The sequence below is a fragment of the Oryctolagus cuniculus genome, chromosome 10 (assembly GCF_051225735.1).
Source record: "Oryctolagus cuniculus isolate XC-2025 breed Fujian yellow rabbit chromosome 10, ASM5122573v1, whole genome shotgun sequence".
Taxonomy (NCBI): domain Eukaryota; kingdom Metazoa; phylum Chordata; class Mammalia; order Lagomorpha; family Leporidae; genus Oryctolagus; species Oryctolagus cuniculus.
In genome coordinates, this window is record NC_142876.1 from 29,768,153 (window position 1) to 29,796,017 (window position 27,865).

Consider the following 27,865-nt stretch of genomic DNA (forward strand, 5'->3'; position numbering starts at 1 on the left):
TTTGCCCATGTGCATTCCAAGGCAGCTCTACCAGGGCACTCAGTTTTGTTTATTTACTTTCTTAATTAATTAATTTATTTATTCAAAAGGAGGAAAAAGAGAGGGAAAGACAGAGATCTTCCATCAGCTGGTTCACTTTCCAAATGACTGAAATGGCCAAGGCTAGTAGGCCAGGCCCAAGCCAGGAACCTGGAAGTCCACCCAGGTCTCCCACATGGGCAGGGGCCCAAGCACTTGGGCCATCACCTGCTGTCTTCCTAGGTGCATTAGCCAGGAGCTAGTTTTTTAGATTTATTTTCTTATTTATTTGAAAGGCAGAATGATAGAGAAATGGCCACAATAGCCAGGGCTGGGTCAAGTCAAAGCCGGGAGCCAGGAACTCCATCCTGGTCATCCACATAGGTGGGGCAGGGGCCCAAGTACTCGACCCACCTTCTGCTGCCTTCCCAGGGGCAATAGCAGGGAGCTGGACCAGAAGCAGAACAGCCGGAACTCAAGCCATTATTATGCCAGCAAAAATCTGACACAGGAAGTGAGCAGCTGTCCGAGGTCCCGCAGCTGGCCAACAGCAGGCTCAGTCTGGCTCTAAACCACTAGGCATCGTGGTCTCCCGAGAGTGTAGACCCTGCTGCAGGGCCAGTGCCCGGCCGCCCTCCCGGGGAGCCCCTCGTGGCCTCTGCCCCTCCAGTCTTGTTCCTCGGGGGAACCTGCCTGTGCCAGCTGCCATCCAACATTCAGGAGCCCTGGTGCCAGCCTCAGATGCTGGCAAGAGGGCCACTGAGTGCTGGTCTTTCTCCAGGTGCCGGGGAGGGGGGGGGGCAAAGGCAGCAGGACACCCATGACGAAGGGTGGAGGTGCGCAGGCTGGGCTGGGGGTTCGGGGACCCCAGTTCTGGTCTTGCCTTTGGCCTGGGGGTGAGGGGCAGCATTCCCTCTTGAGGTCTTGTGTGCCCTTGACTGCAGGGAAGTCTGAAACAGGGACTTTGTGTGTTGTGCAGAGAAAGTTTAGTGCATGTTAGATAGAACAGGATGTCATGTACCTGCCTCAGTTCTCAAGACAGCCTCTCCTCAGGCCCCTGGATGGCGGCTGGCTGGAGGTCTTTACCCGTGCTGTGCCAGTCACTGTAGCCATACAGTCCCAGTGTCCCCAGGCCACGCTGTGCAGGGGCTTGCGCCTTCTGGCTGACAACGCATGGCCTACATTTTATAATAAACTGACCTGCTGTGCAGAGTTGGAAAGGGCTGAGGACGTGGCTTCAGTGCTGCTGGGGCACCTGCTGGCTGGCCGGCTCTGAGGATGTGGCTCTGCTGGGCCCCCAGCTGTGCCTGCCTCCCGGCCCTCCTGGGAGGAGTCTGCAGGCAGGAGCCACACCCTCTCATGTCTGAACCCCCATCAGGTAGCAGAGAGCCTAGGTCATAGCCGGTAATGTAGACATGTTGATTCTGTCCCACCTGCTGACAGGCGGGCGGGAGCCCACTGACGTCATCAGGGAACATCACACAATGTGAGTGAGTAGGAGCTGATGTTAACGTCGGCATGAACGTGTATGTTCATCCCATTACAGTCCACTCTGTGTCTCCTTGGTGCTACTGACAGCCACAAGTGACCAGAGGTGGGGACGGGAGGGTCTGTGGTCACACATTCGCAGGCAAATGCTGCCCCACCCCCACCCCCCGTTTCTGTAACCAAGGCGAAGAGAAGAGAAGGGGCCGGTGTGCCGGCCTGATGTGCTGCGGCTCAGTTTGCAGGGTCTGCATCCCATATGAGCACCAGTTTGAGTCCAGGCTGCTCCATTTTCAATCCAGCTCCTTGCTAATGCACCTGGGAAAGCAGCAGAGGATGGCCCAAGTGCTTGGGCCCCTGCACCCATGTGGGAGACCTGGAAGAGGCTCCTGGCTTCAGATCGACCCAGCTCCGGCCATTGTAGCCATTTGGGGAGTGAACCAGAGGATGGAAGATCTCTCTCTGTGTCTCCTTCTCTTTAATTCTGCCTTTCAAATAAATAAATGTGTGTGTGTGTGAGAGAGAGAGAGAGAGAGAGAGGGGGAAGGAGGGAGGGAGGGAGGAGGTAGGGGAGGAAAGGGGTGATGAGGGATTAGAGGAGAGGAGAGAGGACGGTGCCAGGGAGAGGGAGGGAGGCAGAGAGTGCCCGGGCCGGCAGCAGTCTGGTCGAGGGTCAAGGGCTCCTCTGCAGCACAGCAGGCTGGAGCCGGAGTCTTCTGCCACAGAGGCTGGCCCTTCCCAGACAGGGCCGGCTGGTCTCGGAGCCAAGAGCTGCGGAGACAGGGCCCGGATAAGGGCCTTTGGCCTGTTTCCAGCCATTCCTGGAGATGTGAGGAAACAAGTCAGCAGGCTCATGGATTCCTTAATGACCCAATGAGGACAAGACAAGCCAGGGTGTCGTCAGCTCTAGGAGGCCCCTGGAATGACCAAGAGCCTTGCTGTGGCTGCGGTGGCCTGGCCTTGTCTGTTCAGAGTGAAGTGGGCCCTGTGCCTGGGAGGATGGTGGGGCGGCGGCCTGGGACTTCGCAGGGTCCCTGGCTGCCTGCACACTCTCACCTCCAACCGGCCGTGACTACAGTTAGGATCTGAGATTGAGCGGACCTTTGCTGTCCTTTTGCAGGTGGGAACACTCAGAGGGGACAGAGCTCATCCAAAGCTCCAAGCAGGCTCCTCTGGCCTCCCAGGCCTAAATTTGTCTTACTTTCTTTTTTTGTTCGCTTGTAACTATTTTTTGAGTTTTAAAGCATGTTCCAAGAAGAGGGGGAACAAATCAACATACAGAAAAAAAAAAAATGGTTCATGCAGTTTCTTCATTCTCACTCGGAGAAGCTGTTAGTTCTAATGACCTTTCCAAATTAATAAAATCTGTAAATGCTCCATTGTTTATTGCACACATTGAGGTGCGCCTCTAACTGGAAGGAGCTGCAGGCCCGCCTGGAATATTCCACTCCAGGCTCCACCTGCTTCAGAGCCTGCACGGGGGAGCTGCAATTAGAATGGCCTGTGAAAGGAGCCAGGCAGTGGCCCAGCCCAGCGTGTGCTGAGCCCGGCACAAGGGCCTGTGGCAGACAAAGTGTGTTCACCACAATCCTCATCCGGGGATTTATCTGGAGGAGGCAAAGTGTCTGGACCCGAACATAAGATAGCACTAGAGCAAGTGTTGGTTGTCAACTGTGGCATTCAGAGGAGGAGCCATCGGGAGGGATCTGGAAGGCTTCATGGTGGAGACATGGTGAGATGTGAGCCTTGTAGAGAGAACCAAAGCAGGTCAGGTGGAGGAGGGGGCACAGGTGAGTGACCTAACAATGGGGCGTCATCAGAGGCAGGTGCCTGGGGAGGGAGCAGGCAGGGGACACGGGGGAAGGACTGATCCGTGGACGGAGTTCATGCTCTAGGCGGGGATTGTGATGGGCTTCAAGGTGCAGGTGCGAGAGAATCCTTTCCCTGGACACACACCTGTGCTCTGAGCCATGCCAACACTGTTTCCTTCGATCCTGGTGATTGTCTTCCTGCCTAGATTTGTGAATGACACCCGCTGCTTTTCCAAGGTCAAGATGGGCCAGAGACAGCTGCGTTCCTGTTGCAAGATTTTTTTTTTTAATTGTGAAATACACATCACATAAGACTTACCATTTGGTGGCACTGAGGACACAACTTCCCAGGCAGAGCTCCGTCCCCATCAAACCCAGCTTCTCCAGCCCCTGTCCCTACCAATTTGATGACTGCAGGAAGCTCCTAAGTAGAACCCCACAATGTCTGCCCTTGTGTGTCTGCTTATTTCACAGACCATCATGACTTCCAGGTTGAACAGGGCTGGAGCACATACCAGGATCTCCTTTCCTCCAAGACTGAATGATTTTCCATCGTAGGGAGGCACCGTTTTCTCAACCCATTCGTTTGTGGCTTGACAGCCCGGTGAATGCGGATTCTGCTGCTGTGAACAAGGGTGCACCTATGTCTGTTTGAGTCTCTTGCAAGAAGATTTTGAGGGTTTTTTTTAAATGCGCTTCAGGCTTTCAAACCATCAGGCCTGATGTGCCGGCCGTCACTGCTGCGCTCCCGGAGCAGCAGGTGCCAGCCGCCGCCCACGCCTTCCACCTGGAGCACAGCCCTGCCTCTCTGCTCCAAGGCGAGCCGCCTTTCCCCACACGGCGCTTAGCCGCGCTCTGTGCTTGAGCCAGTGTCCAGGCCTCTTTGCCTTCCCTTCTGATCCTAAAATACATCAGTCATGTTGAATTTGTCCCTCGCTGAAGAGGCAAGTGCTTTGTGCCCCTGCCTGCTAAGTTTTTCCCCTCGCTTTCTGAATTGCATTCCGCCTCAGTCGAAAAAGACGAGGCAAGTCCTTGCTGCACAGCCTGCCTTCCCATCCGTCCGGGTGTCTTAGCCCCCAACCCTCCCCAGCCCCCCCCCCTTAAAAAAAAAAAAACTGCGTCCACATGGGCAGCACCAAGGAACATCCCCTGTTGCAGCATGACTGCCTCTGGCGTTAATTGCCCACACTCACATGACAACACATTAGAGTGATGACACGCTCAGGCGAGAGGCAGGAGAATTCACAGTTCGGGCTGGCATTGTCATTAACTCAAGTCTTTGGTGTCAACTCCCTCCCCGCCGCAGCGCTCCTGCCCGGCCTTACAGTCAACCTCCGCGCTGCGTTGTCTGGCCTTCGTTGGTTTGTGTCAGCTCTTGAACATTATTTAAATGTAGTTTGGGGTCCATGAATGCAATTACCATTGTGTTATTATTCAGAGGCAGATTGTTAAGATGCAGGCAGCTGTACAAGGAGATGCCCTGTGCTGTGAGGTCCAATTTAGGAGGGCCTTGCGCGGCGCGCGCGCACGGGGTTGCTAGGCAACCCCCGGCTACCGAAGTGGAGGCCTCGCTCCGGAGTGGGAAGGAGCCAGGCGCCTTCAGGGAATTGGAGGCAGTGGTCAATCCAAGACTGGCACAGCGCCGGGGAGGGGGCGGGGACAGGGGTCCTCGGGGCGCGCAGGGTGCCCACCCAGCTAGCAAGCACGTGGCGCTCCCGCGGAGGGAGATCACAGAGGAGGTGCAGAAGCCCGAGGTGGGCCAGGAAATTGCCCAAGGATACCCAGAGCAGATGCTAATATGATTCTCCGTCCCCGTCTTCTCTTTGCAGGAAATGAGCAGGTTTGCAGGGAAGCTGGTGGCCTGAAGTTTAAGACCAAGGCGTCGGTGCTGGTGAGTAGGGATTTCGCCTTTTCCCTTCTGCGATCTCACTGTGTTCTGAAACGTGCGTGGGCTTCCCCGTGAGGGGAAGGGGGCATGACCTGGGTGGGGGGGATTTGGGTTCTGCTGAAGGTGCCTGGCCCTGGGTGGGGTGGGAGCCAGGCACCCAGGGCATGGAGTAGAAGGAGGACGCTTGGTATCCTGGCTCTGCCCTCTAAGTGGAGGCTGTGTGTCCCCCCCATTCTGCCCCCCAGCTGTGGACAGAGAGGGGGCTCCCTTGACTGATGGGTGTGGGGCAGAGCCAGACTTCTCTGGGAAAAAGAGATGAGCATCTGTACGGCTCTAAGTTTGCTGCTAGTCAGACTGACCGTATTTGCAACAGTAAAATTTTATAGAGGCTGTGAAACAGCGTGTAAAACTAAGTGCAAACATCTGGACCCAGCCGCTCATCAATCAGAAAATATCGTTAATTGCCAGGTGCCTGGCGTTACCTGGAGGCTCTGGGAAACCCAGGAGAAGAGGGCTAGGCTGTGCCTCAGAGGAGTTTTCAGTCTGGTGTGGAAACAGGAAGACATGTGTACGTGAGGCCATTACAGAACTTTCTGGAAGCTTTTGTCAGCCAGCTCTGGCTCCCATGGCTCAGGCAGGAGTGCTGGTGATGTGCAATGGTCAGGGAAGGAGAGGCTGGAACTGGGCTGGTGGTGGAGGGCGGCTGTCCCAGGAAGGAAGGAATGGAACAGGGGCAGAGGCTCCTATGGGTGGTGGCCCCATCCCCGGCGGTGTGGAGGACAGCGGTGTCTGGGAGAGGAGAGGGGAGAGTGTCAGGGGCTTCGGGGCTCGGGGCAGCCTGTGGAATGGGCAGCATGTGAAGACTCCCGCATCTGTGTACGTAGAATTAATGTTTCTGCCTGTTGGTCTGTCACTCCGGCACGTGAAAAGGGCTCTGTGAATCTGTCATTGAACTTGAGGTTGAAATCCATATGAGAGTCCTCCCTGAATCTAGTGGGGGAGAGAGAGGCTTAGCTGCAGGTGAAGGCCCCCCCACTGCAGCCTCAGGAGACTGGAGGTGGGAACACCCCCACGCTGCAAGTGAGGGTCCCCCAGATGCCATTCCCATGTGCCCCCTGCCTTTCTCTGGAGCTGCTGTTCACGCAGGGAGCTCTGGGTAGGTGAGCAGGAAGAGGGCCGCTGGGATGTGTTTCCTTAACAGAGGGCACTTAGTCGCGTGTTGCACGCAGGCAGAGGAAGCTGGGTGCCAGCCAGTGCTCACTTAGCGTCACTGGCTCGTGGTGGGGTGGGGTGCACTTTACAAGGGCTCTGTCGAGTGGGTCCGTTTTGCAGGTGAGGAGACTGGGGTTTGGAGTGACTGGATTTGCTCCGGTTTGCAGAACTAGTCCGTGGTGGTGCCGAGGTACCGCACTGGCTTCCCACTGCGCATCGCTGGCGGCCCCTCTGACTGCGGAGCAGGCCCAGCTTTTCGTCCTGAGGAAGCAGAGTGTTGCCCCGTGGCACCACGGGCTGCGTGTGAGAATCCTCTCCATTCCGGAGGTCCGTGTTCGGCTGTTGCTGGCTGTGTCAGACTGGTGGTCTTTGGCAGGGTGGGAAGATGGTGGTGGTTCTGTCCCCCAAAAGGAAGGCTCCTGTGTGCTGCTTTTTTTTTAAGATTTATTTATTTGAAAGATTATTTGAAGATTTATTTATTTGATTTATTTATTTGAAAGGCAGGTTAAAGAGAGAGAAAGGGAGGAGTGGGAGAGGGAGAGAGAGAGAGAGGTCTTCCATCCACTGGTTCACTCCCCAAATGGCTGCAATGGCTGGAGCTGGGTTGATCCAAAGCCGGGAGCCAGGAGCATCTGCCAGGTCTTACACGTAGGTGCAGGGGCCCAAGGACTTGGGTCATCTTCTGCTGCTCTCCCAGGTGCATAGCAGAGAGCTGGATCAGAAGTGGAGCAGCCGGGACTCAAACCAGTGCCCATATGGGATGCCGGCACTGCAGGCAGCTTTATCTGCTATGCCACAGCACCTGCCGCATCCTTTGTGTTTCTAACACCAGGACCCATCCTTGTGCTGGAGCCGTTGGTCATGGACTTGGGCTGGTTTTCCTAGAAGCAGACCTTGAGATGGGATACCAGGTGCCTGTGCTGCACCTCAGGCAGCTCTTTGGAAGCACTTGTAAGGGGAGAGGAACGCAGAATAGGGAAGAAGGAGCCGAATGAGGATGTCGGTGTGATTTGAGTCAGTGGCCTGCAGCGATGTCATTTGTGGGCAAGGGGCAGGGCTCATGTTACTCTGGTGTCATCAGCCACCCCCACAGTGCTGCTGGTGGTGCTGCCTCCAAGGAATGACCTCAGCCCAGAGCCGAGGGCCCTAAGGAGTTCACAGGTGAAAGCCTCGTGCCTTCTGGGGAATGGGTGCCCCTGCAGCCCCAGGGGACCGAGCGGGGGGGCCTTGGTTGTGCGCATGCTCAGACCTGCAAGCGTGGCTGTGGAGAACACAGCCACAGGCCGTTTTCCCGTGACCCGGCAGGCATTGTCACGGCAACAACTCTGCGATTTAAGAGCACAGGTGTTAAAACAGAAACCAGTAACGCCCAAGTCTGTTTCTACTGTAAATGATGTATGCTTTTTTTTTTTTTTTTTTTTTTTTTTGCCTTCTGGACTCAAGTTTTATTCTTAATAAGTAATACTGTCCCATGGCTCTGAATTCAAAAGTACCAAAGGTTTTCTGCAAAAGCCTGCCCACGACTGGCCCTGCATGGTCTCCCTACTTTCCTGGTGACAGCCATTATGACCGGGTTCTGTGTTGCTTTCCAGCCATAGACGATGCACACCAGTCACGGGAGGTTGGATTTCAGAGCTGTGTTGAGGCTGACGCAGTGTAGAAGATTCCACCTTCCTAGGCCTCCAGCAGCAGGAGCTGGGGCTATTCCAGAAGGGGGTGAGGCTGAAATGAGCCGTTTTCGAAGAGGGAACAGTTCCTAAAACGAGTCCGCTCTCAGTGGACTGTTTCTGAAGCATAAAAAGTTTGCAGATTTTGCCAAACTCCTTGGAGTTGCCATATAAACAACTGATGTAAGAATTGCAAATCATTATTGTTTCCAGTGCAGACAGTAATCATCATTATTTAGAGCAGATCACACATGGAGATACGATATTACAGCCCTTGGAAGTCGTAAATCTTGGAGATCTTTAAAAGGGTTTTAAATTTCAGGAAATTTGCTATGGAGTGCAAATGATGGAGGTCTCACTGCATCTCTCACGGCTGTGATTTGCATAGTATTTAATGACTTACTGAACCGTGCATCGTTTCCAAGTGCAGGTAGAGCTCCTGCACCCTCAACGCCTCGTGCGTTGTCCGAGGTCCTTTCTCAGTGGAGGAGCTGGCCAGCAGTGGAGCGGGCTCCTCTGGACGAGCTGCCTGCTGTAGGAGGTGTGGAGGTCGCATTGAGGTCACCCGTCTGGAGATGTGCACTCCGCGACAGGCACACTCCACGACAGGCACACGCTATGACAGGCACACTCCACGACAGGCACTCTCTGCGACAGGCACACTCCGCGACAGGCACGCTCCGTGATAGGTACACTCTGCGACAGGCACGCTCCGTGATAGGTACACTCTGCGACAGGCACACTCTGCAGACTTCTGCACTGCCACCATGTTGAGTCTTGGTCCATGCACCTGCGCTCCCAGTGACTCGCCCTCAGCTCACCTGCACCTGGCGTCTGAATTTTGGTCTCCCAGGTTTGGTCCGGTGCCTACAAATGTCCACCCGGACCACCCTTTGTCACCTCGTCAACCTGATACGTGTGCTTTTCTCCTGCGGACAAGCTCCTTCCTTCATGTTTGCACTCCTGGGTTGCGAGAAAATTCTCTAACTTGTGCATGACCTGCTCCAGCCCCGATCCAGATTTTGGTGGCACCCCCAGGAGGCCATGAAAAAAAAAATCTCATTTCCGTCCATGAAATAGAATTATTATCTTGATTGAAATAATATCTCTCTCCAACCTGCAACCAGATAAAGTCTGAAGTTGGTGGTGTTTCCTTATCTCCGCCGAGTTTGCAGGACAGAGTAATGGCCTGTCAGCCGTGGTGGGGAGGGGTGGGGGGTGGGTTCTGTGGTCCGGAGGGGAGGGGCGGGGGGTGGGTTCTGTGATCCGGAGTCCTCAGCTCCTGGCCTGGGAGGGGATTAGACCATGGCTGGTGCAATGTGAACTAATTCCACTGATGACAAACGCCGCTTTGTCCCAAAGAGGGTGGCACGGAGCCTAGAACGGTGTAGGGCCCCACCATCTAGCACCGGTGGCCAAGTGTGGGAGCCTGCACACGCCCGGGTTGCTTGTGTCCCCAGAGCCGGAGCTCCTCGGGCTTCTGTCGGAGGAAGACTGGGCTTGGGGAGGGGGCGCCGGGGCCTTCTCTGGGGCAGCAAACAGGATGACCAGAGGCCAGCAGGCTGCCCTGCGTCTTAGTGGAGCTGCAAGAGCTGTGGGCAGGGCCGCGGAGGGTCTCGGCGCCAGTCCCACCTGCACCGGTTTTGGTGCAGCTCCGGGCACTCCTCACTGTTCAGAGAGGGTGACACGGGGGTATCAGGCGAAAGCTGCGAGGCAAGGTTTGTGCAGGGGCCCGGCCACGCCCCTCTCTCCCCACTGTGCCCCGCCCACTGAGTGGGGCGTCTCTGCTATTCCCAGAACTCTCAGAAGGAAGTCGCTGGCTCCCTGGGGCTCCGCGGCTCTGCTCCTTGCACTGCTGAGTTCCTGCGACTGAAGAGCAGCTCCCCTCGCGTTAGAGCACAGTTGGGTAGACAGCAAGACCGACCGCACCGCTGGCAAGTCTGGTCCAGTCCGGTCCTCACTCTCCACTGCACTAGGGTCTGGCCTATGGAAAGTCATCCATGCACCTGTGGAAATGAAGGTGTCCATGGCTGACCCTTTTCTGAGTGCTTCCTCTGTGACAGGCACTGTTGCAACCGTTTGCACATGCAATACCTCACTTCATCCTCACAACAGTTGCAAGTATTGGATAGTTTTACTGTAAAGGCCCAGAGAGGTTAAGTGACTAGCCCAAGGTCATACAGCCAGTGAGTGGTGGAGCTGGCGCCTGAAGCCAAGTAGTCTGCTTGGAGGCTTGGCAACTTAAAATCGACTGTTTCAGGACTGAATAATAGAGTTCAGACAGCCCTGACTCACCAGACTGTACACCATCATCCAGAAATAGGTAATAATTCTACCTGTGTCATGTTCCATGAAGGGGTTGCTGCATGGGGTGGCAGCCTAGAATGATCTTCCTGTCAAGGTGCCTGATGGTGGCCGCCTGGAAGCCCAGATCCTCTCTTCCCATGGGACCCTGCAGAGCTGTCCAGCTGTATCCACAATGTAGCACACCAGGGGGTCCCTGACCCATCCCACGTCTCCCTGCAGAGCCCCCCAGCCCAGCCCCAGAACCTTGACCATGAGAGGAGCGCTGGCCTCGCAGGGCGTGCACCTGTTACCATGGCAACCACCAGCCGAGCAGAGTGATTTCATGATACAGCCTCATCTGAGATAGGAACAGGTGTGCAGGGGAATCAGCACGATAGGTCTTGGGAGATTCATATTGGATTGGGGATTGCTCAAGGAAGCAGGAGCAAAGAGGAAAGGCAAGAGAGCCTTCCCCTTGCATCACTCCTGCCCAACATGTCAGCTCACACCTCCCCTGGGAAGCCCTCCTTGGTCCATGCAGCCCTCGGGGACCTTAGCTTCCTCTGACCACCTGCAGACCCCACAGCAGAGTGGCCGCTCTTGTTCCTCGGGCAGCTGGAAAGTCCCCCAAGGGACAGGCATTTGTTCTGGGAGGCAGGCCACAGACACGAGCCACGTGCACTGTTCGGAGAACCCTAGATTAGGGCTCCACTCCTGCCATGGTCCCCCAGGAGGACCTCTGAGAAGCCAAGAACCTCAGTCTCCCAGGGCCTGACCAGAATGATCACCAGGAGCCCCCTGAGGGAGCCTGGGAACAGCGAGACGAAAGCCAGCTGTGTTCGGTCCTGACAGGGGCACTGAAGGCATCCACGTTGTGCTGTGCCTTCCAGGGACAGAGGTGGCAATGGGGACCCCAGAAATCGCAGTGCAGCTTTGATGTCCAAGCCTCAGTGTCCCCAGGCACCATCCTGTCCACCCACTTCAGAATCAGCTGCTGACCTGGATGTGGGAAACTACGCTCCTGGGACTGGCAGGGGCCACATCCTGCCTCCACAGCCATCTCGGGGGGCTCCAGTGCAGGGCGGGGCCGAGCAAGAGGCTCCCACACCACAGGATGGATGATCGGCTCTGCCGCTTCCATCCAGACCTCGCCAGCTCCCGTGACACAGAGAAGGCAGAAAGGACCTGACCGTGGCATTGCGTGAAAGGCCTCCCTCTCTGCTTTGAAGTAGACAATGCATCAGAGAAGTTGCCGGACCTCCCTGACGACGCGACAGGCATCAGCCCGTGTTGCGATTTTAATAGAATGCATAATAAAGAGTCCCGTGTGCACATCTCTCAGAACTCATTCTGGAGAACACGTTCTGCCTCATGTTCTTCTCGTTGAATCAGGCTCCTAGCGAGTTCCCCACAAAAGGTTTAGACACAAGGAGAAAGGCCCTCCTCCACCAACTTCCCTCTTTTCATTCCCGCCTTGTAATGCGTCTCGGTTCGTGGAAACTTAGGAAAAAATGAAATGATGTTGGAACCAGAGGCAGCACGCCTCCGGAGGAGGCCAGCGACAGCAGCCTGGTTTTGTTCTGTGGCACGAACGTCTTGGTGACGGATCCCTCACTGGGGACACGGGACCTTGTGCGCAGATAGCAAACGCCACACATGGGGGAGCCGCTGCCTGCTCCTTGGGGCCCCAGCAGGAAGCAGGTGGCCTGTGGGTGCCTTAAAGACAGTTAAGGCCCAAGGCTGGTGCAGAATGTAGCAAAACCAGTGCAGGGCCTGGGGCTGGTGACCCTGGGGGCTGCCCCATCCACGGGGCTTAAGGACAAGGAAGCTGCGATGGTGAGGGTGGGGTCAGGGAGCCACCTTACTCTGGCCATGGCCCCCCTGAAGAGTGGGCGTCAGGGCAGTAAACATCTTGACCTTGACCTTGACCTCTCCCCTACTTCCATCTCCTCCTGGGTCCCCTTAGGAGGAACTAGCAGGAAGCCAGAAGCAGGGGGGGCACTGCTGTGGGCTGCAGGGATCAGCCTCAGGGCAGGAGTCCGGGCAGCGGCACAGCGTCTTAGTGTGCAAGGATGGGACAGGGTGGGGGTGGCCTGGCTGGGGGCAGGTTTCCAGGCTTCATGAGATACCCATACTGCTGCTCACCAGGGCTCCCAGCCCCTTTTGCCCAGAACTCAAAAATGGCAGCCTTGTCACAAAGCAGGCTTTGGGAGAGGAGACATGGGACCATGGTGGAGACACGCCAGCGTGGGTCCCTACCTGGGACAGGAGCTGATGCGGGGGACGGGAATACTACACATCAGGTACCCAGGAGTCACAAGGCCCCTGTCTTATTTTTAATCAGATCATCCTACTTCCAGTTTGTATAATGTTTCCTTGTGATTAGGTCCACGTTATGGGTTCTTGGCTGGCCTCTGCCACGCTGGGTTCTTCTCGGGGAATCACACTGGAGGCCCTCATCAGTTTTCATTGGCAAGGCTAATTCCGCTCTCCTAGACTTGTCCGACTTCTCCCCTATATAAAAACTGGGTTCTCTGCTCCCTTGGCACAGGTAAGCAGCCCGTGGGGAGGCGTTCTCAGACACAGCAGGTACCCTGCTCTGCATCAGTTTCCCCCGGAGAAGCCTCCAGCCACGACTCTTGCCTCAGCCAATCCTTACTCCAGGGTTGCCAGCCCCAGGCCTGCCCCCTTGTTTCCTGATTGGCCCTTGATGTTCTCCTGGAAGCAGCAGATTGTACTTATTTATCTACATACATCTGTGTGGGCCAAGGAGTTCCTGCCTTCCCCATGCTTGTTGCTTCTCACTGCACCCAGTTATTTCAGTTCTTAAACTGTCCCAGATTTGAGCAAGCCCAGCCCTTAGCACCCGTATGTTGATGTGCCACCTGCCAGTTGTGAGCACGCTGTTCGTTATAAGTGCATCTTGTACCTGCCCAGCACTCCGCCCCCAGATTCAACCATTCCTCTGAGGCAGTCTGGTTCTTTTTAGTGAGGAATGGAAAGCCTTCAAATTCAAACCTGTACAAAAAGGTATGCTTCCAGGCACATCACTGTCTCCCGTTTCCCGTCTTCCCCAACTCAGCTGTTTTCTGCTTGCACTCTACTGCTTTTTGGAAAGATAAGCAACACGACGGTTTCTTGTTTTCCCTTCTTTACACCAAAGGTGACGTATAATGTATGCTTTCTTTTTTACCTTTTCCCTTATTCACTGAACAGTTCTCCGTACCACCTTAGAGAGGTCTTCCTCATCCCTTTTAACAGCTCGTGCCACTCTGCTGGGTGCACATAGCACTCTTTATTTAACTCCTCTTCCGTGGACGTCCGCCCAGGGCGTTGCCCATAGCTCGTAGGCACAAATAAAGCTGCAAGGTCTGTGCATCTGTTTCACAGGCTTGGGAATGCACCTGAGGGGAGTTTCTAGGAATGCGATGATGGAGTCGCACCGTAACTGTGTGTGTTTGTGTTACGGGTCTCCAGATTCCCCTCCGAGGGCTTGTGCCAGTTCATATTTGCACCTGTTTACCCACAGCTGTGCCAGCAGAAGGTTTTAGCACGTTCTGGAATGTTTCCCAATCTCGTGGACATGGAACAGCATCTTAGTGGAATCTGAATTCTCATTCTCTTGCTGTGAATGAATGGAGCATCATCCCCTATGCTCAGAGTCACTTTGAATGCCCCTGCTGGCGAATCGGCTGTTCATGCCTTTTGCCCATTTCCTGTTAGGCGTTTGGTTCTTTGTCCTTCCAGTGTTTAAGTCTTTTCTACACAAATGGCATTAGCCCTTTGCCTACCTTTGACTTTCCTTACAGAGTTTTTCATATAGGGACTTTGGTTGTATAGTCAAATTAGTCAACCTTCTCTTGTTACCTTTGGATTTTTACTCATAGTTAGGAAGCCTCTTCTAACGCCCAGGTTATAAACTAACTCACCCATGTGGAAACAGAATGTTCTAATGGCTATATAATGCCTCATTGAAAAGGTGAACCATCATCTTTATACGTGCACTGAAAGGCAAATTGGAGTTCCCAGGCTGATTTGGCCAGAGAGGGAGCCGGCACTCAGGCCAGGGGTGTGGCTGCCCACGTCCTGTTGGTTTAAGACGGGTACAGAGGAGAATGCTGTCTGGCCACAGTGATGGACACACCTGCAGGAATCAGAGCTCATGGGGCTGACCCTGTCCCGTGACGGGAGCCACCAGGGAGGGCTATGGACTTTGGAGGAGGGAGAGGTCCCTTGGGCTGAGCACTAGGACTTTGGGGCAGGGCCAGGCCTCGGGCAAGGCATTCAAGGTCATGCACGTGCAGGTGCAGGGCTGGCTCCTGGGAGTGGGCACCTCCTAGGTGCCTCACTCTCTTTGCCCCGTCTAGTCCTCCTGTGGGGAGAAACGGGGACTGGAGCCAGGCCCTGCAGAAATGGGGAGAGGGGTGCGTATTGTAAGCCCCGAGACTGTGTGGGCGGGAGAAGCAGTCCATCCATCAGGGTGCTGGCCAAGTGGGTGTGGCTGGGTATGGGGAAGCTGGGGTTGGGGGGAGTCTGGGTGTACCCTGAAGGTGGTGGGAGCCACACAGGACTTATATCTAAGAAATTGTGCCTACTGGGGGGAAGGAGGAGACATCCCAGCCTCTTCCCAGAGGTGATGTCCAGATCCAATGGGCTAATCGGTGCAAACGTGTTCACTTAGCCCTGGACTGGCGTGGAGACTCAGCAGTCCCTCATTTCCTCCACTGGGAGCGGGTCCACTGCTTAGCTCAATCCCCAGGGACAGTGTGCCTGTTCACAGGATGTGAGTAGCAAAGCAAAACAGACACAACTGCCACTCAGGTCTGGTAACACCTTGGGGAAGTAGCATTGCTCAAGGACTCTACGCTTCAAGTCAGAGCCAGAAGACTGCTCTGAGGCCCATTTTACAGAGGTGGAAACTGAGGCCTGAGAAAGCTGGCAGCAACTTAATGCCACACACAGGGCCCTGGACAGCCTCCAGAGAGATGTGGGCATTCATTTCCCAGTACCTAGAAAGCACACACAGCCTCAGGGATTATTTCTCCCCTGAACCTGCTAACCTAGACAGGAGAAAAGGCCAGAGCCAGGAGCAACCAGGCCCTCGGTGTCCCACTGTGGCAGGCGTGGGACAGCCAACCCCCAGCAGGGCTACCATTGCCCTCTCCTTTGCAGGCCCGGACTTGGGCCTGGGCCTGGTGACAGTCTGATGCTCTGCCCAGAGCCCTTGTCTGCCTTGCCCTGGGCTCCTGCGGATGGAGGCCAGGAGGTGGTGGACTCTCTCAGGAGCACCCGAGTGAGGCGGAAGGAGGGAGGGCAGCCAATTCCAGTTCACGGCTTCCTCCCCCACCGCCCTGCCCACCCTCTCCAATCCTGCGGCTGCTGCAGAGAGAACGGAACATCCTGGAGCAGCCTCCCCAGGGACCTGCCAGCCCCTCCGCCCCCAGGGCCACTCCACCCGGCTGTGTCAGGGGCCGCTTGATCACCAGCACCGTGTTACTAAAGGGGTTCTGGGAAACCCCAGCACACACTCACCCTTCCATCAGGGGGCTCGCTAAAATCCATTGCCAAAGTTTCCCCAGCTCCAGGGCCAGTCCTTGGTTCTGGGCCTGTCCAGCCTGCATGGCCCAGTCCCCAGCCACCTCTTCCCAATGGCTCTCTCCACTGTGGAGGGGGCGTGACCTTCTCCTCCTCTGCACCAATGGGCTCCAGTTCTGGGGGCCTGGCCCTGCCACGTCTGTTGTCACAGGTGGAAGTGAATGAGGCCATTTGCCTCTCTTCATGCTGGAGCTACTTCTTACTCCGCTGTGAGCCCCCAGCTGCAAATGGAAGGACCATCGTGTTTAGAGACAGGGAGTATTCAGCTTGACCGCTGGCCTGAAACTCGCCCTGTGGCCTCCCAGGAGCTGCTTTACCTACCTCAACCTCCATGTCCTCATCTGTCAAATGGGACAGTCCTGGCTGCCCTGCAGGGCTATTGCTGCAAATTAGAGAGCCTGGGACGGGAGCTGGTACCCAGCAGGTGCCGGTGAGCTCAGCCTGCAGGCCTCTCTGAGAGCCCCCGGGTCTGGTTGTCACCCAAGTGCCGACAGCCATTTTCATGGTGGCAACAGTGGATTCGCAGGTCCCATCTCCTGACTTTGGCGATGGAGGGCTTCTAGCCTGTTCCTCACAGAGTAAAGGGTCTGGTCTGTGTGGAAAGAGATTAAGAAAACCAGAGGGCTGGGCTCCTGAGCCCAGAATAACTCATAGTGTGGCATCCCCACTGCTCCCCCCAAGAGATGGCCAGGGCCAGTCGGCGCCACAGGGCCTGGCAGGACCAGGGACAGAGCCAGTGAGACCTGGAGCCGCTGCCTTCTCCCGGGTCCAAGGGAACTTTCGGGTCAGGTCCAGATTCAGCAGAGTGGGACCTGCCACCCCCAGGTCCTACTGGGCGGCTGGTAAGTGCTACTGGGTGTGGGCTGTGTACAGACTTGGGGTGCAGCTGCCCGTGGGGTCAGGAAGTGAGGGGTGCCTGCCCCACGGTGTAGGGTGGAAACCTGTGCAGCCACATGCAGGAGGGGCTTCTGCTGTCTGTCCCTCTCTGCAGGCTCAGGGGGAGGGGTGAGCCAAGGAGCTGAGCTGACTGCAGGGGGCCTGGATGGCGTCCATACATGCATGGGCTCTCCATGTACCTAGCAGGTGTCTCTCTCCTCCTGGCTATCTCTGAATATCTGAGGACCAGCCAAAGGGCTGGCTGCATCCCCCCCTCCCCTAAGCCAACAGCCAAGGCCCAAGAACTGAACGACTCTGAGGCTGCTCCGAGTCTGGGGGACTCCCTTTCTGCCTTCTGGCAATGCAGGGCTCCCCTGGCTATCCAGCCAGGGCTTCCTGCTCAGCCTGCCCGCCCTCCTCTGGAGGAAGCACCAGGCCCATGGGTGCCACCCGGCCAGATGTCCCTGCATGATAGAAAGGCTGGAGGCAGGTCAGCCCAGTGAGAGCCAGGAGCTACTGGCCGCCGGCCTGGCGCTGGGTGCCCGTCATACCCAGCACCCCAGAGACACCGAGGTGGTGCCCTGGGCTGGCGGCACAGTAGAGGACAGCTCAGCTGTTGAGACCCCGCCCCTCACCCCACCAGAGCACCCTGGTTGGCTGGCCTGCAGGCTCATGAATGTAGCTGGGGAAGGATGTCCTTTGTGGTGGGACTTTGAATGATAATGGAAGGACCTTGATTGCCTGTTGGACAGGTTAAAAGAGGTATGAGGGGAGAAGGGGATGGAGTCAGAGAGAGGCCTTCCCTCCATCCCCCACACTCGCAGAACAGACCATTTGTCGTCCCATGTGGGACACTTCGGAGAGAGAAAGTAGGCGTTATTATAGTCACACGGGAACAGGTGTGAGATGGGGCCATGAGCAGTACACTTTGCTGTGTTTATCGTCTCCATTTTGCCCATGATGACAAAGAGGGAAGACTGTGCCACTCTGCCACTGTGGAATGAAGCGTGCATCCGGTGACATCACCTCCCTGGCCCCGGCTTCCTTGCCCATCGGATCCCGTCATTCATTCCACAGACACTGTTTGTGCCTTACCTGGGTGAAGCAAGGGGCCGGGTGCTCCAAGTTCAGAAGTGACCCCGGCAGGCCCCTGGCGCTGGGCCAGCTCTCTCAGGCCTCTGGGGTCCCTGTCTCCTCTAGAGACACAACTAGAGCCCACTTGGTCTAGTTTGGAGGCCCAAAGCAGACAGCTCGGTCACGGCAGGGTAGGGCCATCTCTGAAACATGTCCACTGGGCATGGAGGCAGGAAGGTGGGAAGTCCTGTGTCGTTGTGCAAGGTGAACCTGAGATACAAAGAGACGGTACAGTGTGCTGGGAGGTGGTAGGATTGGGATTTGAACCCACACCTGTCCTCATGACACAGTCTGTGCCCTTTGCTCCCACCTTGCCTTCTTGCTGTCTAACTCTTACTTGCCTATGTCCCCCACGCAGCCATCTGGACAGCAGACCCTGTGGCATAGGGGTCCCCCTCAGAGACAGGGCAAGAGCCCCGGACCAATCGTGACACACACCGGGGCTGGGTCTTAGTGCAGTCACTCCCCTTCCTTGCTCTTAGATTCCGCAGCTGGAAGCTTACCCAATAAATCCTTCTGTTTCCTGTGTCTGGAGTGGAGAGAGCGGGGAAGGGCCAGGGATCAGCGTTTGGGTGCTGTTCAGAGAAGGGAAGCAGGCTTGATGCAGAAGATACAAGACCAATACCGTTCTTGGGGCAGTTTCCATTAGGACGTTAGCCAGAACACAGGACTCCCTCTGGGTGGCCATCGAGCGGAGTGCGGGCACAGGCCACTCTGGTGCAAAGGTGGGGGAGGCGGGTCATGGCCCGAGAGGGGCAGGGCTGAGCAGGGATTCGGTGGGAGTGGCCTCTTCCTGGGAGGAAGGAGACAGCATCGGGAGCTTCCCTCCCCCTCAGCAAACTCCACAGACAGATCCAGTGCCTCACTCGGTGTATAGGAGGGACCAGAAGTGCCAGTGGCCTCGCTGAGTCCCCAGGGGCTGGCTCTAGTGTGGACGGCAGCGTCCAGGGTCACTTTGGCAAAACTGTCACCCAATGGGGCCCATTCCGGCTTGCTCCTGTCCACTAGGGACAGTGTGGTGACCAGGCCCTGGGAGCGCTTGGGCACCTCTTGGTGTTTCTCCCTGCTGGAGACGCCTTTTGCCCCTCCCCTGATGTGCTGGTTCATGGGTCCTGTTGGCACCACTCAGGACTCAGCCAGGTCCTTCTACCTGCTCATAGCCAGGGTCGCTGCCCCTCCCTGTGATGCTGTCACTCAGGTGGTTGGCGTTCCCCGCCCCACAGCACCCCTGGGGGGGCAGGGCTCTGTCACTGAGTCCTGCCAGCCAGTGAGAGAGGAGGATTCTGGCTCACCGTGGAAGAGAACTGCTTTGTGCACACGCAGGAATCCAGAGCGATTCCTCTTACAGAAACTTCTAGAATAGGCAGATTCGTAAGGACAGAGAGAAGAGTCAAGGTGACCAAAGGTTGTAGGGAGGGGGGAATTGGGAAGTTGTTGCTTGATGGTTGTGGAGGTTTTGTTTGGGTTGATGCAAAAGTTCTGGAAATAACAGTGACGGGTACTCAACCTTCTGAGTGCATTTCATGCCATTTAAAATGGTTAAAATAGCAATGCTTATGCTACGTATTTACCATAATTTTTCTTTCAAAAAAGTGCTCCTATAAAGAGGCAATCAAAGAGTACCAGAGAAAATGAAAAAACTCATCATGGCAGGTGTGCCAGACAGGTACTCCATGCCACGCATAAAAAGCGGCAGAAACTGAAATAGAGGAAAGGAGAGAGCTGGCTCTGAACGCAGGCCCCGGCAGGTACTGGCTCTGGCAGGCTCCTCCCTGCCCTACACCTGGGTTTCCTCATCTGTGGAACGAGGTGGAGGCCAGGACGGAGCAGGAAGAGCAGGGTGTGCGCCTGGCACAGGGCGGTGCGGACACGTGGACAGGAGCCGCCGTGGCTGTGAAAATGTCCACTGTTAGTACTACACAGCCCAAGTTCAGCATGAGGGAGGGATTCACGCTGGCCGGTGTCCAGGGCTCTATCTTGAGGTTAACCTTGAGGGCGTAGCGTTTGATAGAGGGAGGAGTGTGTAGGGGTGGAGGGAGAGTGGGGAGGGCCGGCTCCGAAGGCTCCTTGTGCAACCCAGGTAGGGCGACAGGCTTTGTGTCCTGAGGTGTCACGTGGGTTCAGCAAGGACACGAGCAGGTGCTGATGAGTGATGGGGCTGCGCCCTGGCAGGGCCAGGTGCCCCCTCTTCTGCCCAGTGTGAAAGCCCGTGCTCCTGCAGACGACACGTGCCTGTCCCCAGACGCTCGTCCTCGCTCAAGGACGAGCTCATATGCAATGTTTTCTTGGCCCCCAGTACAGAGTAACTCCCTCCCCAGGCAGAGCTGTTCAGAGCTGCGGGCCACCAGGAGGCAAGGTGCTGTCTGTCTCTAAATTGCTTTGTGACCTTGGACAGGAACCTTCCTCCGGCTGGCCTGTAGATTTCTTGCTCTGTAGAAAGAAAGCTCCGTGAGTGTCCCTTCCACCTGTGGCGCTGGGCATCTGAGCCCTTCCTGGTTTACAGAGTATCTCCCAGCAGAAGGTGCCGCCACCTCCTGAGCAGTGGCAGGGTTTATGGAGCGTTTTTGGTTTAAGAGTGACCATGAGGTTGTCCAGCTCTGGGTAGCCTCAGGCAAGGCCCCTGGCCTTGCTGTGCCTCGATGTCTTCATCCACAAACTAAGGACAACAATCCCAGAGTGGGTGGGAGGAGGGGTAGAGGCGAGGGTGGGGAGGTAGGGGTGTAGTCATTTGAACGGAGCCTCACACACAGCAGGTGCTTAATAAATGCTTGGAGCTCCTTCCATGTGTAGAGTGTTTAATTCAATTCAATCAGTCACAGCCTGGGTTATGCTGAGTTTGCTGAGCGATCCAGAGAAGCCGAAGCCCACACTCTGCATTCGAGGGGTTTAGTAGTCTTTGCTGTGATGCAGGATGATATCCAACAAGAAGTGCATCATCCAAGCATTAGCGCCAGGGCTGGAGGGGTTCTGGGTAGGTCAGGGCAGGGGGAGGAGGAGCGCACTTGGCCTGAGCCAGGCTTAGCTGGTGAGTGTACACGTGTGTATGTGAGCACGTGTGTGATGTTCTGACCGGATGTGTGTGAGCATGTGTTTGCCAAAATAGCACAAGCAGAGGCTTATCCCGAGGGAGAAGTCAGGGGTTTTGGCTGCGTCCTTAGGCAACAGCGCATTCTGGGTTGTGTTGTGGCCTCGTGGCCACGTGTCACGCCTCTCCTGCCTGTGGCTGTGATGGGCAAAGTGCCTGCCTCTGAGTGTGGGAGCAAGCCCCTGTGCATAACCCAGAGTGTGATTAATTTAATTATTTCAAAAGCCCCTTTGGTATTTCACGAGGGTCATGCCCCTGGCTGTGGGCTTGAATACAATGGCAGCAGGTTTCAATAAAATCAATTAATTTAATTTGATTTGGTTTTATGTACTTGGAGCTGGTGCCTCTTGAACTTGGTAGGAAAATTATTGCAGAATAAAAATGCATATTAGTACCAGAGCCCAGCGTCCTTGGACTTTGTGCGCGTAGCCTGCAGCATCGGTCACAAAGCCAGTCCCCTCTGACCCTCCTCCCACTGCCTGCCATTAACCCCTGGGACAGAGTTTGTGGGCACTGCTGGGGCTGTTTGCATCACTCTTGTCACTTCCCAAGGCTCTGGCTTATCTGATGGTGAAAGTAATGCATTTCCTCTTGCCTGCCTGCCTGCCTGCCATGAAGTTGGAGAGGTTTTTATTGGCGGTGGTCACAACAGCTTAGGGGGCTTGGCTATTGTCAGCCAGATTCACTGGAGGCAGGAGGTATCGTGGACCGAAAGGCAGCTGGTTCTGTCCCTGGAAAGACACGTGAACCTGGGCAAGTCCCTTCGCTTCTCCGGGCTAGACACCTGCGTGCAAGGTGCCTTCCACTCTGCAGGAGGCCTCTCCCTGCTGCCTCGGGGGGGCCTGTCCCAGGGTTGAATCCCCTTCATTTCTCCCAGGGGATGCCCTGCCCCTCCAACAGCAAGTGGCTTCTCCCCCGCCGCTTTCCTACAAGCAGGTGCATACTGTCCGCAGGCAGGGAGGAGGGCTGCTGCTCTGGGGCCCAGGGAGCATCCGGCCAACCCGCTGTTTCACAGATGAGGGAATCAGCGGACTTTCAGAGTCACACGGCCACAGAGCAGACCACGCATGGCCACACTCACAGGCAGAGACTGTGCTCAGGGCTCCTCTCCCAACTGTTCTTTTCACTCCTTTCTCCCATGGGGATTGAGAGAGCTGGCCAGCCCACCTTCAGGGCCTCCCTGAGAGGGCCCCTGCATCCCTGCTTACACCCAGGGGCTGCTGCCTTGCCTGGGATGCCGGAGGGCAGGGCCCCGTCCAGAAGCACCCATGTGGGGTGCACCCCAGGACTCTCCTGGTTCTGAGGGGCACCAAGGCTGCCCTGCTGCCCTCCTGCTGGAGGTTGGCACTGAACCTCCGTGCCCAGGGTTAGTGGTGTTTCCACGTGTAGCTCTGACCTCCCCGAGGCTCTGCTGTTCCAGACACTGAGTTCATCCTCTCCCCACACTTACTACAGAGAAGCACCTACTGTGTGCTGAGAACTGCTCTCCTTACATTATCCCATTTAATCCCAGCATTGGTACTGCACGGTGCGCATTGCTGTGCTGTTTCTCTGCAGAGTAACGCCTGGCTCAGTTACAGCTAGGATGTGACTGGGATGAACCCCACATCTAAGCCCTAGGCTGGCACAGGGCCACGTGACCCTCCCTGCACACAGTGGGAGCTTCACAGATCTCCCTGCTGCTACAGAGGACCTATGAGAGTTTCCATTGTACACATGTAGCAGCTGAGCCAGAGAGAAGCCACGTGCTCCAGTCTCCCAGAAAACAGGCCCACTAGGTCATCTGTCGGCGACTCTCACTGCTCGGGGTCCCAGCTCTGGTACTGGCCTCCACCCTGCTAATGACAGCAGCCTGCGGGCAGTGGCACACATGTGGCCTGTGGGTGGGCAGCCAGCATCCGTGGGCAGGTAGGGTCCGACTCTGTTTCAGGTCCGCATGTCTCGCCTACCCTGGCAAGGCTTGGGCCTCTCCAGCTGTTGACCCTGGGCAGGGGAGGTGCTGGCTGCTCAGGTGAAGAGGTCGGGCTGGGGCTGGGGTACTGCAGGAATGCGGGAGGGGAGGCCAGGTACTCTGGTCGGGTAGCTGGATGGGGCACCAGAGGGGCAGGGCTATAGGCGGGGCATTTGTGGAGGGGCGGGGCTGCAGGCTGGGACCAGGTCCAGGGCTCTCTGGCAGCCGGTATGCACTGGCCCCCAGGGTCCAGCCCTGGAGCCCGGGGCGCAATATCCAGGCTCTGCATTTTCAAGGATTGGGCTAGGGGCTCGGTGGGGTGGAGATGGAGGAACCAGTCTGCCCAGCGTCCCCTGTCCTCAGCACGCTCAGGCATTCCTCCTGAGGCGCATCTCGGCCCCGCCCACCAACCTCCCTCTTGGCTCCCCCCCACCCCTACCCCATATCTTGCTTGAGACTCCTGTGTACTGGCTCCTCTTCCCTGGCCTTCCCCAAGCCTGTTGTCTCAGCGAAGGAGACTGCAAATCAGTCCTGGACACATCTCTGCCCCACATCCCCTTCGGGTCCCCCTGTCCCAGGCACCAAGGGCCACAGGCCATCTGGCTGGCTGCTGGCAGGCAGGGAAGACCTGCGACTTAATCGGAGCTTATCACCCCCTCCTGTGTCAAGTCCTGACTTAAAAATCCCACCTCCACCCCAGGGTGACAGAGAGCTTTGTAGCTTCCTGAACTGGTGGTATTTTCCCTCCATTTGGAGCTCTTTGAGATTGCCACTGTCCCTACTGCTGGGCACTACTGAAGTCATCGCAGAGCCAGGATGAGGCCCAGCCCAGCCCTGGGTTCTGAAAGCCATTGGCAGCAGAGTGGGAATTGAGCTGCCCAAGGACCCATAGCTTACGAGTGGCCAAGCTGGGACCCTCATGAGGATGGGTGCTTCTGTGCTGTGCTGTGCTGTGCAGTTAGGGTGGCTCTGTGGCAGGGCCCTGGCATAACAGGTGCATGGCCCAAGAGCTAATATTCATTAAATACTGTGAGACGAATCAATGAGCCTTCAACAAGAGAGGTGGATTCATGAGGCATTTTAAAACTGATTTATTTGGAAGGCAAACAGAAAGAGATCTTCTAACCATGCCTGCCTCATCTAGGGCTGGGTCAGGTCGAAGCCAGGAGCCAGAAACTCCATCCTGGTCTCCCACATGTGTGGCAGGGTCACAAGCACTTGGGCTGTCTTCTGCTGCCTTCACAGGTGCATTAGTGGGGAGCTGGATAGGAAGTGGAGTAGCCGGGACTCAAACCAGCACTCCAATATGGGACGTGGGCATCCCCAGTGGCACATTCACTGCTGCGTCACATGCCTGCCCTGGATTAATAGGTCTTTTGGAAGAAGTGAAAAGACCCCAGGTTCCACAGGTATGTGGGACTTCCCAGAGTGTGCTAGTGAAATGTTTGTCCAGCGCCGGCCCCCACAGGAGCCTGGCCTCTCCTCTGGCCACCTGCAGTGCAGGCTGTGGTACCTGAAGATGCAGTGGATCCAGTGGTGGCTCTAACAGGAGCCACAGTCGGCAGTTCCAGGTCAGAGCCGTCAGTTCTGTGACTCTTCTAGTCACTCCCCTCAACCCACCTCTGAACAGGCTACCAAAGACCAGGGCATGTCTGTGCCCATGGGGTGCTGTCCTGCCGCCCTGCCAGGCATTGTGTTAGGAGACCTGGGCCCCTGGCGTTGGCTCTGGGCTTCCCGGGGCTCTGAGAAGCCGCTGTGCTCTGGGGTCGCAGGGCTCCTGCCTCCTGGGCTGGACTGTGTGCAGTACTCTGGGGGAGCAGTGTTTTAGGAGAAATTCAGGTTGGACTACTGTGATCAGTTATAATAAAGCATTTGGAAGGGAAAGAGGCAGAATGAATGATTAAAAATAGCCCCTGTGGTGGTAGTAGAGGCAGATCACCCCGCACTGATTGGGAATTTAGGGTGGTTGAGTTTGGCTGCGGGAAGGTTCATGTCTGGGTTCTGTGACCACACAGCCCCCATGAATCAGCAAGCAGTGCACATGTGACAGGCGCAGGAAGGAAGGCACCTGCATGTGACCTGCTGGCAATGAGGAATTTTGACCAGAAGCAATTCAGCTCCATTCACTGTGCTAAGCTTTTTATTTGCAAACATTTATTGGCCACTTTCTAAGCCAGGCCCTGTGCTAAGTGTTCTGTAAGCACTGGTTTCATAAGTCTACATTAGAACCCTATGGGTGGGAACTATTCCTCTTTCCATGCTACAGAAGTGAGGTTGGTAAGTGGAACACCACCAGGATTCGTACCAGGACAGTCTGGCTTCATGCCCTTAACCTCCACATGTGCAGGTGTCTTATGTGTTAGGACTGGGGGCTGGGGGCAGTGGGGAGTATCAAAAGGGATGAGCCATGACACTTGACCCCTCCCCCCAATTTCTGACCAGTTGGGAGAAGTAAGCACAGGACTTGGCACATAGTAGGTGCTTGCCAAAGGACTCAGCTGAGTAAAGAGTGTAGGTGCAGGTGGAGGCCCTTGAGAGCAGGAGCAGGCCAGTGTATTCTCTCCTACTCGTGCTTGTGTGATCGACATGGAACAGCCAGTAGGCCCGCAGGAACTACTGTGTGAGGAGGGGATTTCAACAGGGGGACTTTCCCAAGGCTACAGCCTGTACCAGTCCAGGGTTTCTCCTTGCAGCCTCCTGATTGGCTGAGAAGTGAGACAGTGGCTGGGACTTCATCCCTTCCCTCCCTCCTTGCCTCCCCATTGTCAAGTCCAAGGCTCTGGGGAGCTCTTGCTGTGTGAGGAGGCCCTGGGGACTTCTGGGCTTTGTGCTCTGCCCTAGGCTGTCCCTTCCCCGCAAGCTTCATGCTCACCCTAATCCTTTAGTCAAACCAGGTTCCTTCAAAGCCTTGAGAGGGTGAACAAGACAGCGAGCTGGAGACGGTGGTGCCTGACGCTGTCCCCTGGGCTTCTCTCTCTCTGTGTCCTCTGCTGCATAGTTGTCCACCTTTGGTGCCCAGCAGAACAGGCGCAGGGACACGGGGCACTCTGTGTGTTTGCTTAGTGGACGAACTCCTCACTGTACTGCCAAGTCTAATAACAACCCGGAGTCTTGGAGAAGAAGGCCCAGGAGCTGGGAGGGGGCAGGCCCAGGCAAGAGCCATTGCGAATTCTGCAGCTCCAAGACCCTCATTTTCAGGAAGGGCCAAGACAAAGAAGTGGTTGCCTAAGCCATGGAGAGAAGCAACTTCCTGCCCTTGGCCTCTAGGCTGGGGGCTGTGGCCTTGAGAAGCACGGTTCAGTCCTGTGGTCATTCTGCGGCTGGTTTGGGCCAGAGTCCCTAGAAAGCCAGCCAGGGCTTGTTTGCCTGACACCTTTGCAGCCCTCCCCAGAGGCAAACCTGCCCTTGGCACCAGCTAAAACAAATCCACCAAAAGCAAAGACAAAGAGCAGGAGGAGGAGGAGGGACAGAGCTGGCAGCAGTATTTGCCCCTGGTGGTGACCTGGGCGTATTTAACTTGTCAGCTCTGTGACCCAGATACCATCTCGTTCCTGCTTGGCGTGGTTTATCCAGCCTTGGGTGTTCCTCTTTGGCAACGTCCTGGAGGGAGAGGAAGCAGGGTCTGGCCCTGGGACACCGAGGGAGAGTGCCAGGTGCCTGCTCCCCTCTCCCTCAGCTCTAGCCCCTCTCTTCACCCCATCCCTCCCCCAGTGACCACCCCTGGGATGAGGGGCACACACTGGGGAGCTTGCCATCGGCCCATTTTGGTTTCAGAACTGCAGAAGTGGGCACTGAGCTGGAGAGTGGGAAGGAGTATGTACCCAGCATGTTTGAGTGGCGTTTTATGAGTGCCAGGGGCTGTTCTCAGCACTCTGCAAATATCGGTTCAGGGAATCTCCACATGAGGGCACGAGGCAGGGGAGGCCACCGAGCTCGCCTCAGGTACCCCAGCAAGCTACAGCAGAGCCGGGCACAGGGGCCAGCTCCCGGGTGCTTGAGATTCCAGGCTACCTTTCTGCCTGGACAGGTTCTTGCCACTTTGATGAGTAATTAAACCAGCCTGGTCTCAGTTTCCCCAACTGAAACGTGGAGGTAACAGCATTACCCCTCACGTGGATGCTTCAAGAACCATGAAGGGCCGTGGCCGTGGAGGGCTGCTCCACATTTGCAGCTGGCATGGACTCTCGGCCCTGGCGGGCCAGTGGGCTCTGGCAGCCCTGGTTGCCTGGGGAACCAGTGAGCACCCAAGGGGGTGGCCAAACCCCTTTTCCACATGGCAGCCTTTCACGTTCAGCCCCAAGCCACAGGTGTGTGTGTGTGTGAGATGTTTCATGTGTTGCCTAGATGTTTCTATGATTCTTCTTGCTACAAATGCTCTCGTTCATTGAAGAGCCCTCGCCCAGAGCGCTGCCTGCCTGTCCCCTGGGGCTCCCTTGTCCCCTCTCACCCTCACAGCTTGCCTACCCTGGACCACTACTTAATTTCTAACTATAGTGCTGGCCTGTGTTCAGGAGCTGCTTTATCCCCCTTGCCTGGCCCTGCCCCCTCCCCACCAGCAGCCAACGTCACTCCTGCGGTAGAAGACTGACTTTTGCTAGGCATACGTGAGCTTCACGTCACCTGCTGCTCCCTTCTAAGTGCCTTTATTTTTCTCAGTCGGAGCAGGGAAAGGGGGGGAGGTATACGGAGGGAAAGAGGCGTGGTTTGGGCTTGGGCAGTGGTGTGCAGCTTCCCGGTGTGTGGACTGTGCTGGGTGTTCTTTAGAACTTGACAGTAGGTGATGGTGAGCAGCGGTTCACGCATGACAAGCAGACGGCTGGGGAGAGGGAATGAGAAGCTATGCCGTGCACACCCTGC

At 56.3% G+C, this 27,865-nt stretch overlaps 1 protein-coding gene and 1 long non-coding RNA gene across 6 annotated transcripts in view; one reads left to right on the forward strand and one right to left on the reverse strand.

The window, feature by feature from the left end:
* ZBTB7C (zinc finger and BTB domain containing 7C) overlaps positions 1 to 27,865 on the forward strand; it is a 310,443-nt gene that overhangs the window by 177,303 nt on the left and 105,275 nt on the right. For 2 of the 5 annotated variants that reach the window (XM_051851243.3, XM_051851242.3), the window contains exon 3: positions 5,144 to 5,205. Coding sequence is in view for 3 of the 5 variants with exons in the window: in XM_089305133.1 (XP_089161259.1) it covers positions 5,144 to 5,205; positions 9,879 to 10,115 (299 nt within the window). In the remaining 2 variants the exon portion in view is untranslated. The other 3 variants (XM_089305133.1, XM_089305134.1, XM_089305135.1) reach the window with 3 other exon arrangements.
* Positions 3,365 to 4,722, reverse strand: LOC149123725 (uncharacterized). Its single transcript, XR_016215118.1, has 3 exons — positions 4,508 to 4,722; positions 3,830 to 3,937; positions 3,365 to 3,580 (listed from the first exon to the last, which is right to left on the reverse strand). It is a non-coding gene; the product is annotated as an uncharacterized LOC149123725 (long non-coding RNA).